Source organism: Macaca thibetana, chromosome 6 (assembly GCF_024542745.1).
Source record: "Macaca thibetana thibetana isolate TM-01 chromosome 6, ASM2454274v1, whole genome shotgun sequence".
Lineage (NCBI taxonomy): Eukaryota > Metazoa > Chordata > Mammalia > Primates > Cercopithecidae > Macaca > Macaca thibetana.
Window position 1 is genome coordinate 106,224,203 of NC_065583.1, and position 13,157 is coordinate 106,237,359.

The 13,157-nt window shown below is 39.8% G+C and overlaps 1 protein-coding gene across 2 annotated transcripts in view; it reads left to right on the plus strand.

The window, feature by feature from the left end:
• Nucleotides 1-2,174: 2,174 nt before the first annotated feature.
• The window catches only part of ANKRD31 (ankyrin repeat domain 31), a 161,886-nt gene continuing 150,903 nt past the window's right edge, over nt 2,175-13,157 (plus strand). For both annotated transcript variants that reach the window (XM_050794453.1, XM_050794455.1), the window contains exons 1-2: nt 2,175-2,580; nt 8,781-8,854. In XM_050794453.1, coding sequence (XP_050650410.1) covers nt 2,477-2,580; nt 8,781-8,854 — 178 coding nt within the window. In that variant the 5' untranslated portion in view covers nt 2,175-2,476. The remainder of the gene's footprint in view (nt 2,581-8,780; nt 8,855-13,157) is intronic.

Below are 13,157 nucleotides of genomic sequence, written 5' to 3' on the forward strand. Positions count from 1 at the left end.
CTGTGCGGGGCTGGCTCCTGCCTTGAGCCCTGAGCTGCCAGGACAGGCTCCAGCCACCCTCAACCCTGAACTGGAATGATTAGGTAAATAATTATCTTATTTGTTTTTATTAGTCTTTCTTAAATACATATTTTTATTAATCTTTCTTAAATATATATGGCATTTCCTATATATATTTATTAAATATATATTTAAGACATTTCTTAAATATATATATTTAATATATATAGAGCTCACAGTTATTTCAATGTTTAATATTAAAGGTGTTTTGGTGTTTATTTGTAAGTTTGGCAATGTTTTTGTGACCAGAAATATGTTATAAGAACTTAACTCTCATATATATCAATTAGATCATGGTAAAATTGGTTTTCTTGTAAGTCATTTTGCTTAAAGTCGCAGTTTCCAAGAACCTACTGACAGACATTAAGTGAGGACTTATTGTACTTAGCTTGTTATCAGCTGTTTGGAGCAAGTGCTGTTACTGGTGGAGTCATCTTTCCCTCTGGGGCAAATGGAGCCACTCACCACCATTTACTGGATATGCATCCCCCAATTCCTGTGAAGGCAGAGCTGGATAATTAAAAAGAATGGGTGAAGTGGGCATAGTGGCATGAAACCGTTGTTCCAGCTATTTGGGAGGGTGAGGTGGGAGGACAGCTTGAGCTCAGGAGTTGGAGACCAGCTTGAGCAACATAGAAGAATGAACTAATGAATTAATTAAACAGTGGGTGAGCAGGAAAGGTGACAGGAATTTAGGTCTGATTTAGACATGGAGGGCATAAATGGACTACTGTAAAAAAAAAAAAAAAAAAACCCAGGTCTAATTCTTTGCATATTATTACTGTTCTGCCTAATTTACGGAGTTGAGGTGAGGAATTTTATTTAAGTAAGTTACTTATTCAAGTAAGTTTATTTATTTTTTATTTTTTGTTTTTTGAGACATGGTATGACTCTATTGCTCAGGCTGGAGTGCGTTTGCTCAATCATAGCTCATCAGAACCTCAAACTCCTGGGCTCAAGCGATCCCCTGCCTCAACCTCCTGAGTAACAGGGACTACAGGCCCATGCTACCATGCCCTGCTAATTAAAACAAATTTTTTGTAGAGATAGGGGTCTCACTATGTTGCCCAGGCTGGTCTTGAACTTGTAGTCTCAAGCAATCCTCCTGCCTCAGCCTCCAAAGCATTGAGGTTACAGGTATGAGCCACCACCCCCAGCCTCAAGTTAAGTTTAGAAGATAATCACCAATCAAGTATTTTAAATAGCAGTGGCTTAAATATAAATAGTAAAAACACAAAATATTAATAATGGCAAAGCTACTCCATAAAGTGAAAAGGGCAATGAATTGGGAAGTCAGAAATCTCTAGCTCCATCCATTTATGACAAAACTTAAGACTTCATATGTGCCAGATGCTGGAGACTCCAAGGTGAATACTAAACGCTTGCTATGGGAAAACAACTTGGTCTTTTCTTGAACCTTCTCACTTGGCAAGTGGAAGCTCACTTGGCTTTGTTTTGAATTAGTTTGAATTAAAAATGTTCAACTAGACTGAAACACATCAAATATATAAAATTCTAGTACTTCATTAAAACACAATTTACTACTTTTGGAGGTTGCTAGGCATTACTATTATTCTAAAAACTGATAAAAGGGGAAAAAATAAAGCATCTATCCTGCCTTTCCTGCATAATCTATCTGTATTTCAGGTAACCGAAGAGTTGTTGAGAGAAAAAAAAATACAAAAGACATCACTGAGATTAGTTGAGAGCTAAAACTTCTGATAAACATTATCTGTTTGTCTACCTCAGGGGACACTTGAAAAGAGGCTGTCAAGGGATTAAAGGGAAAGCAAGCGCTTAGTGGGCTGCAAAAACACTCGTTAGGTCTAAGGTCGCATTCTGGCTCCAGAATGCCAGGGCTGCTGGGGCGGGCAGGAGCTGACAGCTCTTCCGTATCTGGGGCTCACAAGCATCAGGTGCATGGCAGGTCACCCTCCCGGCCAAGGGTGTTAAGCAGGCTCGCCTGAGTTCTGGGTGCGGCCCGCCTACCTTTCCAGTCTCTGCAGCAGCAACCCCAGTCCCCTCTACGGCTAGCAACCGAGAATGAGAAACCGCGAAAAAGACACGCTGCGGCAGGCCACGCCCAGAGCAGGCCTGCGCGTATCACCGCCCACTTCCGGCCGCGGGAGCTGGGGGAGGGGCCGAGCGCTGCGCAGGGCTCAGACGTGTGGCGAGGGCCTGCCCCCTGCTGGCAGCGAGCGGCGGGACCCGCGGGCCGCTTCTCGGACGACGACCCTGCCGCGCTTGCGGCCCTCTGCACCCTCCTCAGCAGCCCTGCGACAAGGCCCCGCTCCTGCTGCGATTATATTATTTTTAGTTTTAACTCACAATTTCCTCTGGCCCTCAAAATGTTTTTTTGTTTGCGGGCAAGAGGGAGTTAGAGGAGGGTAAAAAAGACTTTGAATGTGAGGCAAAGATGGAGGAAGGCGTCCAGGACCCAGACTGGGACAGTGATGAAACCGTGATAGAGGGTTCAGTGACGGAGAGCGACCTGGAAGAAAAGGAGCTGCGCTGGAGAAGGTGACCATCATTAGGGCCACAGTGCCCGAACCCTCGCGCCAGGGCGGCCCAGGGGCCCTCTGAGAGGGTCAGAGTTTTGAGTGGAGATGATGACCAGAACATGTGCTTGTGGGCAGGATCAGAGCCTTGTGGGGCAGGCGTGCCTGAGCTGAGAGCTCGTAAATAAGCAACCACAGTCTGTCCCCACCTACCCCCAACCAGCTAGGGACAAAATGAGTTTTGTACTAGGTGGCTTTGTAGCATTTTTCAAAAGGCGTTCCTTTTTGGGGGCTTTAAGTCTTTTTGCACAAGCAAAAAAGATCTGGGGTCTGAACTTAACTGCATTTTGCTTCAAGAGACTTGTAGCTCAGTTCTGGGAAAATGGGTAACGGTTTCTCTCAAGAAAAAGGATGCGTGATGGGGAAACTGGACCCTGCCAAACTGGAAGCAAATAGTTTCATACGAATCCAAAAAAGTCGGTATTTCAGGTTATCAAAACCTTTCTCTAGCATATTCTCTGTGCTAGACACAGGGAAAAGAGAGCAGGGATGAGGCCACTAGGTCTGTTTCATGTAAGGGCTGTGTCTGGGACTTAAGTTGGATCATACACAGAATTAGGCGATTCTCCTTTCCCTCTCTCTCCTCTCCAGGATTCTCCTGGCCCCTTTCCTCCTCATACCCACTTGCCAGTTCATATAATCAGAAAGACAGGTTTCTTTGAGTGCTAGCCTTTTCACTATAGAGCAGTTCCTTACAACGGGGACAGCCTTTAGCGCAAAGAGTTAAGAAAAGAGAGAAAAAAGGAGGATTCTCTCCAAGCTTTTAAGGCCATACAGATCCGTTTTCCCAGTTCCTCTGGTAGAAGGACATTTTCTCTTGAGTTTTAAGTTCCCCAGTTGCCATGGTTGGTGGCATGGTTGGTGCCTGCTCTGAGGCTAGGGCCAGCCTTGGGGCAGGGCTGGGAGGTAAGAGAGAAAACAAAATAAAACCCTGGGCTTTCCCCTATACCTTCTGGCATGCAGGGGTCATTTTCCTTGGTCTTCTGGATAAAAATAGGTTTACCATCTGTGCCCACTGGATGGTTCAAAGCTGAAAGGCAAAAAAGAACTAAAAAAACTGAAAACAAACTGAAACTCATCAATAAATGGGTTGTTAATCAGATTTCAACTTCAGTCCCCAATCTACCTGCTATTGTTTACTTTTCAAGGTTCTCAAGTAGTTTAAAAAAAATGTTCATTCGCCGGGCGCGGTGGCTCAAGCCTGTAATCCCAGCACTTTGGGAGGCCGAGACGGGCGGATCACGAGGTCAGGAGATCAAGACCATCCTGGCTAACACGGTGAAACCCCGTCTCTACTAAAAAATACAAAAAATTAGCCGGGCGAGGTGCCGGGCGACTGTAGTCCCAGCTACTCGGGAGGCTGAGGCAGGAGAATGGCGTAAACCCGGGAGGCGGAGCTTGCAGTGAGCTGAGATCAGGCCACAGCACTCCAGCCTGGGTGACAGATCGAGACTCCGTCTCAAAAAAAAAAAAAAAAAAAAAAAAAAAATTCATTCATAGTTTTTGGTTGTGATGAGAAATAGGCAGAGGTTGCAGTGAGCCAAAATGACTCCACTGCACACCAGCCTGGACGACAGAGTGAGACTGCATCTCAAAAAAAAATAACAAAATAAAAGTACCAGCAAGACTTTCTGTTGAACTAGACAACTGATTCCAAAATTTGTATGGTAAAATAATTAAAAGCAATTAGGAAAAGTCTGAAAAATAAGAACAATAAGGAGGTAATGACCTACAGGATATTAAAATATTTTCTGATATAAAATATTTTAAATATGATACTGGCACATAAAGTGACAGATCAATAAACAGCATAAAAGCCCCCAAAATAAAATCACATACATATGGGAATTTAGTATATTAAAGAGGTGGCATCTCAAACCGGTGAGGAAATGATGGGATTTTTCAAAAAATGATATTGGGACAACGAAGGATATATGTAGAAAATAGTTTAGTTGAATCCATACTTTACACTGTGCTCCAAAAAAATTCCATATGAATCAAAGATTTAAATGTTAAAAAAAAAAAAAAGTATTACAAGAAGCCAAGGAGGGATTATTTTATAACTGTGGAGGAAGAAAGGCATAATTATAATACAAAACTCAAAAAATTTCAATTATCAAGATTACAAACACATATACTCTTTGACACAGTGCTTCTATTTTTAGAAAATAGTTTTACCTCTGTCCTCCAACATATATACACTTAGAAAATATCTCTGAAAGGGTTACAGAACAAACACCTTGGTTGCCTGTGGGAAAGAAAGTTTATATTTGAGGGGACAGGGAGATGTTTTACTACATACCCTATTATATTGTTTGTTTTGGAGACAGGATCTTACGCTGTTGTCCAGTCTGGAATGCAATAGTGCAATCATAGCTCACTGAAGCCTCTAACTCCTAGGGCGAAGTGATCTTCCTGCCTCAGCTCCCTGAGTAGTGAGGACTATGAGCATGAGTAATCATGCCCAGTCTATACTGGTTTTTGAATTTTGAACCATATAAATATACTGTCTATTCAAAAACACTATAGGAAACATGGGCAATAAAAAGAAGCATGAATGAGATAGAAATCTGATCTAATTCTACCTGTATTAAGACTTTGGTATATTTTCTTCCAGCTTTCTATATAGGCTTTTGTGTGTGCACCTATAATTCTTTTACAAAGTTTGAATCAATTTGTACAAGTTTACAGTTTTCACTTAACATTATTTTTAAATATTTGCAATGTCATTAAAATTCTTCCCTAAATTATTGATAGTTTTCTGTCATAAAGATATAATTTATTGAAGCATTATATGATTCTAAAACAAAACATTTCGTTTTTTAAATTTTTTGTTATTGCAAATAACTCTGAGATAATTTCCTTAAACATTAAATGTTGGGGTTTTTAAAAATAATTTCCTTAGGAAAGAATCAGGACTTTATTATATATATATTTTTTTGAGATGGAGTCTTGTTCTATCACCCAGGCTGGAGTGATCTCAGCTCACGGCAGCTTCCACCCACCCAGGTTCAAGCCATTCTCCTGCCTGGGCCTGCTGAGTAGCTGGGACTATAGGCACACACCACCATGCCCAGCTAATTTTTGTATTTTTAGTATAGATGGGGTTTCACCGTGATGGCCAGGCTGGTCCCGAACTCCTGACTTCAAGTGATCTCCCCACTTCAGCCTCCCAAAGTGCTGGGATTACAGGCATGAGCCATTGCACCCGGCCCTTATTGGTACTTTTATTGGTATAATGTTAATTTTTTATGTTTACATATTAGAATATTAACATATTTATATTAGTTTTTTCATTTTTAATTAAGATTGTAGTAGGGGCAGAAATTCTGCCTTTCCCCTCATAGGACCCTGGTTAAGCCTAAGAATTAAATATGAAATAGATTAAATACTTTAAATATTAAAACTTCTGTAAATTTAAAATAAGTTTTATGGGACACAGGAGTCCTCATAAGGAAATGAAGACCCAAAGAAATAGCAAAACCTGGTCGGGCATGGTAGCTCATGTGTGTTATCCCAACACTATGGGAGGCTGAGGTGGGCAGATCACTTGAGGTCAGGAGTTCGAGACCAGCCTGGCCAACAAGGTGAAAACCTGTCTCTATTAAAAATACAAAAATTAACTGGACATAGTGGCATGCACCTGTAGTCCCAGCTACTCAGGAGGCTGAGGCAGGAGAATAGCTTGAACCCGGGAGGTGGAGGTTGCAGTAAGCTGAGATCATATCACTGCACTCCAGCCTGGGCAACAGAGCAAGACTCCCATCTCAAAAAAAGAAAAAAAAAAAAAAAAAGAAATGGCAAAACGTTTATGCTTTTGTATTAGGTTAAACAGAGAGGCAGTTGTGGAAAAGTAACTAAATTATGTAGGGAGGCTAAAGGAAGATAAGAATTATTTTAACAAGATCTGTTTGTACAGAATTCTCTTGACTATTGAAAAATGTTTCTTTTCTCCTTCTACAGGGAGGGCATCTTTTACATAGGAGTTTTTATCTCCTGTTTTCAAGAAGAAAAAGGGAAGCATCTGCTGTTTTTCAAGTTGCCTTTAGCTCAGAGTAATCCGTATGTCACAGTGGCTTATTTTGGGGTGGCATATTCTGTCACCCTTCAAGGAGGAATTTACGTAAAGTTCACCTTTTAAAGCATACAATTCTGAGTTTTGACAAACATAATTGTGTAACTACTATCACAATCAAGATATAGAATAGTGTCATTATACCCTAAAATTCTTCCATACCCCTTTTGTGTTATTTTTAAATAAAAAAAAAAAACTCACAAAATTTGGTTGGGTGCAGTGGCTCACACCTGTAATCCCAGCATTTTGGGAGGTTGAGACCTGAAGGTCAGGAGTTTGAGACCAGCCTGGCCAATATGGTGAAACCCTGTCTCTACTAAAAATATAAAAATTAGCTGGGCCTGGTGGCAGGCAATTGTAATCTCAGCTACTCAGGAGGCTGAGGCAGGAGAATCACTTGAACCTGGGTGGTGGAGGCTGTAGTGAGCTGAGATGGCACCACTTCATTCCAGCCTGGGTGACAGAGTGACTGTGTCTGAAAAGAAACAAACAGACAAACAAAAATCTCACAAAATTTTAAGAGGTAAACTTACACTTTTAGGGACATTAATAGATAGTTTTACTTTTTGGAGGGACATTAATAGATGGTTTACTTCTTGGAAAAATGCACTATAACTGTGGTATAATTCATATTCTAATAATGAATTTTTAATCCTTAGTAATGGTCAATAGAAAAGAGCCAAGAAAATGCTTCTCTTCTTATAGCAGGAGCCTGTACTCACTCTCACAGAGGGTGTGTTATAACAGAAAAGTTAAGTACTGGAGTCATTTTCATTGCCAATTTTTCTGATGCTGAGAACTATTGGAAAGTTTTGGGTGTGTGTTTTTGTTTTTAGAGACAGTGTCTCACTTTGTCACTTAGGCTGGAGTGCAATGGCCTGATCATAGCTCACTGCAGCCTTGAACTGGTCTCAAGCCATCTTCTTGCTTCAACCTCCTGAGTAGCTGGGATTACAAGCATGAGTGACAGTATCTGGCTTAATTTTTCATTTTTCATAAACAGCCATCTTAAGTATGAAGTAGTATCTCGTGGTTTTGATTTGCATTTCCCCAACAATTAGTGATGATGAACATCTTTTCATGTACTTGTTGGCTATTTGTATTTCCTCTTTGCAGAAATGTCTATTCAAGTCTTTTGTCCATTTTCTGCCCATTTAAATAGAAAAGATAAATATTTTAGTTTGCCTAATAGCATACTCATGGCATATCATGCTTATTTTCATAGCTCTGTATCCCTTACTAGATTTGGAGCTTCCTGGGGGCAAGGACTGTGTGTCTTCTCTCTTTGTTACTGTGATGTTCCCTTGAACATAGTAAGAAGTAAACCCAAAAATTAAAGGAATCTGGGCCAGGTATGGTGGCTCATTCCTGTAATCCCAGCACTTTGGGAGGTCAAGGCAGGATCATTTAAGCTCAGGAGTTCAAGACCAGCCTGGGCAACATGATAAGACCCTGGCTCTACAAAAAAATATATTAAAAAAATAGCCAGGCATGGTGGTGCACACTTGTAGTCCCAGCTACTTGGGAGGCTGAGGCCGGAGGATCTCTTGAGCCCAGAGTTTGAAGTGAGCCAAGGTCATGCCACTGCACTACAGCTTGGGTGACAGAGAGAGACCGTGTCTCAAAATAAATAAATAAAGGAATTCTGTCAGTGCATACTATGAAAACATATACTCAGATGTAATCCTGGAATATTAATCTCAAGTTCTCTGGTATAGAGAAATGTGAAGGAAAAAAAGCCACGAACACTGGTCCCTCAAATGATCTCGTTTTATCTCTTTTCAAAAAGTTATTAAGGTTTATTAGACTAGAGACAGTGATATTTGTCCCTTACCCCCAAATATTAAAAAATAATAACAGAATATTTGTAAAATTAACATGACTATATACATGAGTCTTTATTTTTCATCTTGGGTGTGTTTTCAATCAAATTGTACATTTCTGAAATAACACTTTGAAATAGAAACATTAATAGTGGTATAACTAAGAATTTTAGCAAGCTTTGGTATAATACAAATGATGGTTAAAATGTAGTCTTTGTTTAAGATACATTAACAACTTGTGTCTTCCCTTTTGGTATTTGAAAGGTTGCTGTTTGATCAAGACACAGCTCTTAAATCTGAGTTCAGTCTGCATCCTGATACAAGAGGAATGTGCGAAGGTGAGAATGATTCTTTTCATTAAGTAGTCCCTTTAGTTTCCCAGTAAGTCCTCATTTAATGTCATTGATAGGTTCTTGGAAACTGAGACTTTAAGCAAAATAAATTATAAGGAAACCAATTTTACCATAAGCTAATTGTTATAAATAACCGTTAAGCTTCTATAACATATTTCTGGTCACAAGAACATCACTGAACCTAAATAAATACCAACACACTTCTGATAGTAAACATTGAAATAAATGTGAGCTATATATACATTTAAGAAAGATTAATACAAACGAGTAACGTAATTGTTTACCCAGTTATTCCACTTCAGGGTTGAGTGTCACCGAAGCCTATCCTGGCAGCTCAGGGCTCAAGGCAGGAGTCAACCCTGGACTGGAGGCCACTCCATTGAAGAATGCACGCACGCACACACACACACACACTCACACACACACACACAGACACACATACACACACTTGTATTGGGACCATTTAGACATGCCACTGAACCTAACAGGCACATCTTTGGGATGTGGGAAGAAACTGGAGTACCTGCAGGAAACCCATGCAAACATGGGGAGAACATACAAATTCCACAGACAGTGGCCCATGCTGGGAATTGATGTTTTTTTTTTTGAGACGGAGTCTCGCTCTGTTGCTCAGGCTGGAGTACAGTGGCATGATCTCGGCTCACTGTAACCTTTGCCTCCTCGGTTCAAGTGATTCTTCTGCCTCAGCCTCACGAGTAACTGGGACTATGTGTGCGCACCACCAGACCCGGCTGAATTTTGTATTTTTAGTAGAGATGGGGTTTCACCATATTGGCCAGGCTGGTCTCAAACTCCTGACCTCGTGATCCGCCCACCTCGGCCTTTCAAAATGCTGGGGTTTACAGGTGTGAGTTGATTTTTTAAAATCAATGTTGAAATGAAGTTATTCAAGGACCTGCTGATTACCATTTCATTAACTCCTCTTTTCATCCTTAGTCTTGTTCCTTAATTTTAACAGACTTAGTTTATTAGGGCCTGTTAGACTAGGGACAGCATTGGGGATCATAACTTCCACAAGATGCTAAAGATTCCTAGAAAGGGCAACGGAGGTATTGAAGTGCCACCCATATAACCTTTTTTCTTTTCCAAATCTCTAGCCTAACCCTAGAACCTGTCTATTTGTAAAAGTAAATAATGCTTTTTAATAACCAGTCTTATTTTTCTAGATTAAAATTAGGGCACACACATCCTTAGTAAATATGTATTGTAAACGTGCCTTTCTTCTACCAATTCACTAAACTTCCTGAGGCCACTTCTAGGTTGATTTAAACATTTCTAGAAAAATCTATCACCGATAGTCCTTGTTCAGAAAGACCAATTCTGTGGTAGTTGTTTAAATGATAGGTTGTTTCTCTTTATAGTTTCTTCCTGTGAGCCTTTAAAAAAATCTTTTTTTGGAGGATGTGTGGAAATAAGTGTGAAATAGAAAAACAAAATTCCTAAACATCCACAAAGGTCTTCTAACTTTTGTGTATTTATGGTTCACAGTCTTTTCACTGTACATCATCTCACCTGATACCTAGGTGGGAAGTTACAGTTTCATCTTGGAGTGCTTTTTCTCACATGTAATTGGAAGGGACAGTGTATAATACTGATCTCCAGGATGCCTTCTTATGATGTATAAAGTACCACTAGAAAGGAGTTAGAGGTCTGTTTCAATATTCCAACCAAGTTTAATTTTTTTTTCTTTTCCAAATGGATAAATCTTTACTATGTCGCTGGTTATTAAAAATATTAAAATATAAAAGTATATCATGTAGAAAATGAAAGGTCATGTTCCTTACTCTTCCCTATAATTCTGCTCCCAATGAAGTTTATTTAAGCGCAAGATCCATGATTCAAAAGGAAAACTAGCAATCATTTTTTAGACTCATTTATTTCTACTAAATGACAGATTGCTCTACATTCAACATCTACATACAAAAAAAGTTATAAAATTGTCCTTGGTTTTGCAAAGATAAATGAAAAACACTAAAATTCTCCAGTCAAACAAGGCATGCAAGGATTTTTATGTTTTTTTTTTGTGTGTGTGTGTGTTAAAATAGAGCAAAATAACTTACTGCATTATAAAGGTAAGAGCTGAGTGAGCATGCTACTAATGGAGAAAGTGGGTATTTTCACATAGCCAGTGTTTTTTTCCCTCCTAACTTCATTTGATGTCAGTCAAAACCTTTCACTGGCCATATAGTAAAACAAAAGAATGCAATATGTTTGTGTACATACACTAGTTACTTTATGTACAGTAAAGCAGCGGTCTCCAACCTTTTTGGCACCAGGGCCCAATTTCATGGAAGATAATTTTTCCAAGGATGGTGGTTGGGGGTATGGTTTTAGGATGAAACTGCTCCATCTCAGGTCATCAGGCATTAGAGTCTTATAAAGAGTGTGCAACCTGGATCCCGCGCATGTGCAGTTAACAGTAGGGTTTGCACTCCCATGAGAATCTAATGCTACTACTGATGAGATAGGAGGTGGAGCTCAGGTAATAATGGTGGCTCGCCTGCTGCTTACCTTCTACCGTGTAGCCTGATTCATAACAGGCCACGGATGGGTACTGGTCCATGGTCCAGAGATAGGGGACCCCTGCAGTAAAGGAATAGAGAAGGGAAAATGAAACACTAGAGAAAACTATGCTATATTAGGATATGGTAGAATGAAATTGTTTTCTAACTGAGAATGTATTTCTGGTCTGTAAAAATAGAGTTATGGAGTAAAGTACCAGGTTTTCTTTCTTTTTTTAATTTTTAATTTTTAAGTTTGTGGGTACATAGTAGGTTATATATTTATGGGGTATATGAGATATTTAGGCATGATAATCACATCAGGGTAAATGGGGTATCCATCACTTTAAGCATTTATCCTTTATATTTCAAACAATCCAATTATATTCTTTTATTATTTTACAATGTACAATTAATTAATTTTGACTCTACTCACTCTGTTGTGCTAGCAAACAGTAGGTCTTATTCATTCTTTCTATTTTTTTGTACCCATTAACCATCCCTACATCCTCCTCAGCCCCCAATATTTTTCCCAGCCTCTGGTAACCATCCTTCTACTTCTTATCTCCATGAGTTCAATTGTTGTGATTTTTGGTTCCCACAAATAAGTGAGAATATGTGAAGTTTGTGTTTTTGTTCCTGGCTTATTTCACTTGTGACCTGCAGTTCCATCCATGTTGCAAATGATAGAATCTCATTCTTTTTCATGGCTGAATAGTACTCTACTGTGTATATATATCACATTTCCTTTATCCATTTATCTGCTGATGGACACTTAGGTTGCTTGCAAATCTTGGTTCTTGTGAATAGTGCTAAAATAAACATGGGAGTTCAGATATCTCTTTAATATACCGATTTTCTTTCTTTTGGAAAGGAAAATCCCAGATACCTAGGAGTGGGATTGCTGGATTGTATGGTAGCTATATTTCTGTTTTTGTGAGGGATTGCCAAAGTGTTTTCCACAGTGATTGTACTAATTTACATTCCCACCAACAGTGTATGATGGTTCACTTTTCTCCACATCTTCACCAGCATTTGTTATTGCCTGTTGTTTGCATAAAGGCCATTTTTAACTGGAGTGAGATGATATTTCATTGTAGTTTTGATTTGTATTTCTCTGATGATCCATGATGTTGACTACCTTTTCATATATCTGTTTATCATTTGTATGTCTTCTTTTGAGACATGTTTGTTCAGATCTTTTGCCCATTTTAAAATCCAATTATTGTATTTTTTTCCTATAGAGTTGTTTGAACTCCTTAGGTATTCTGGTTATTAATTCCTTGTCACATGGATAGTTTGCAAATATTTTCTCCCATTCTGTGATATCAGGGTAATACTGTCCACCACTGGGATAGACCTAAAGTACTCCCGTAGCCACCACCACTGGTTCAGACCTGAACCCAGCAGGGTACTGAGTCTTGCCCAAGGCCTGCTGTAGCCATTACCTGGCTACCACCTATGTTCACTGCAGTTCTACAATCAGCAGGTAGCAAAACCAGCCAGGCTTGTGTCCTTCCCTTCAGTGCAGTGAGCTCCCCTAATCCTCACGCAGGTCTAGAGATGCTGTCTGGGAGCCAGAGACTGGAATAAAAACCCTTAGAAATTTACCTGGTATTCTATTCTACTGTGGCTGAGCTGGCATTCAAACCAAGAGACACAGTCCTTCCCACTCTTCCTTCCCCTTTCCATGGGTGGAAGAGCCTCAACTCCATGGCCACCACTACTATAGGTCCAAGGCGGAATACTGCCAGGCTACTGCCAGT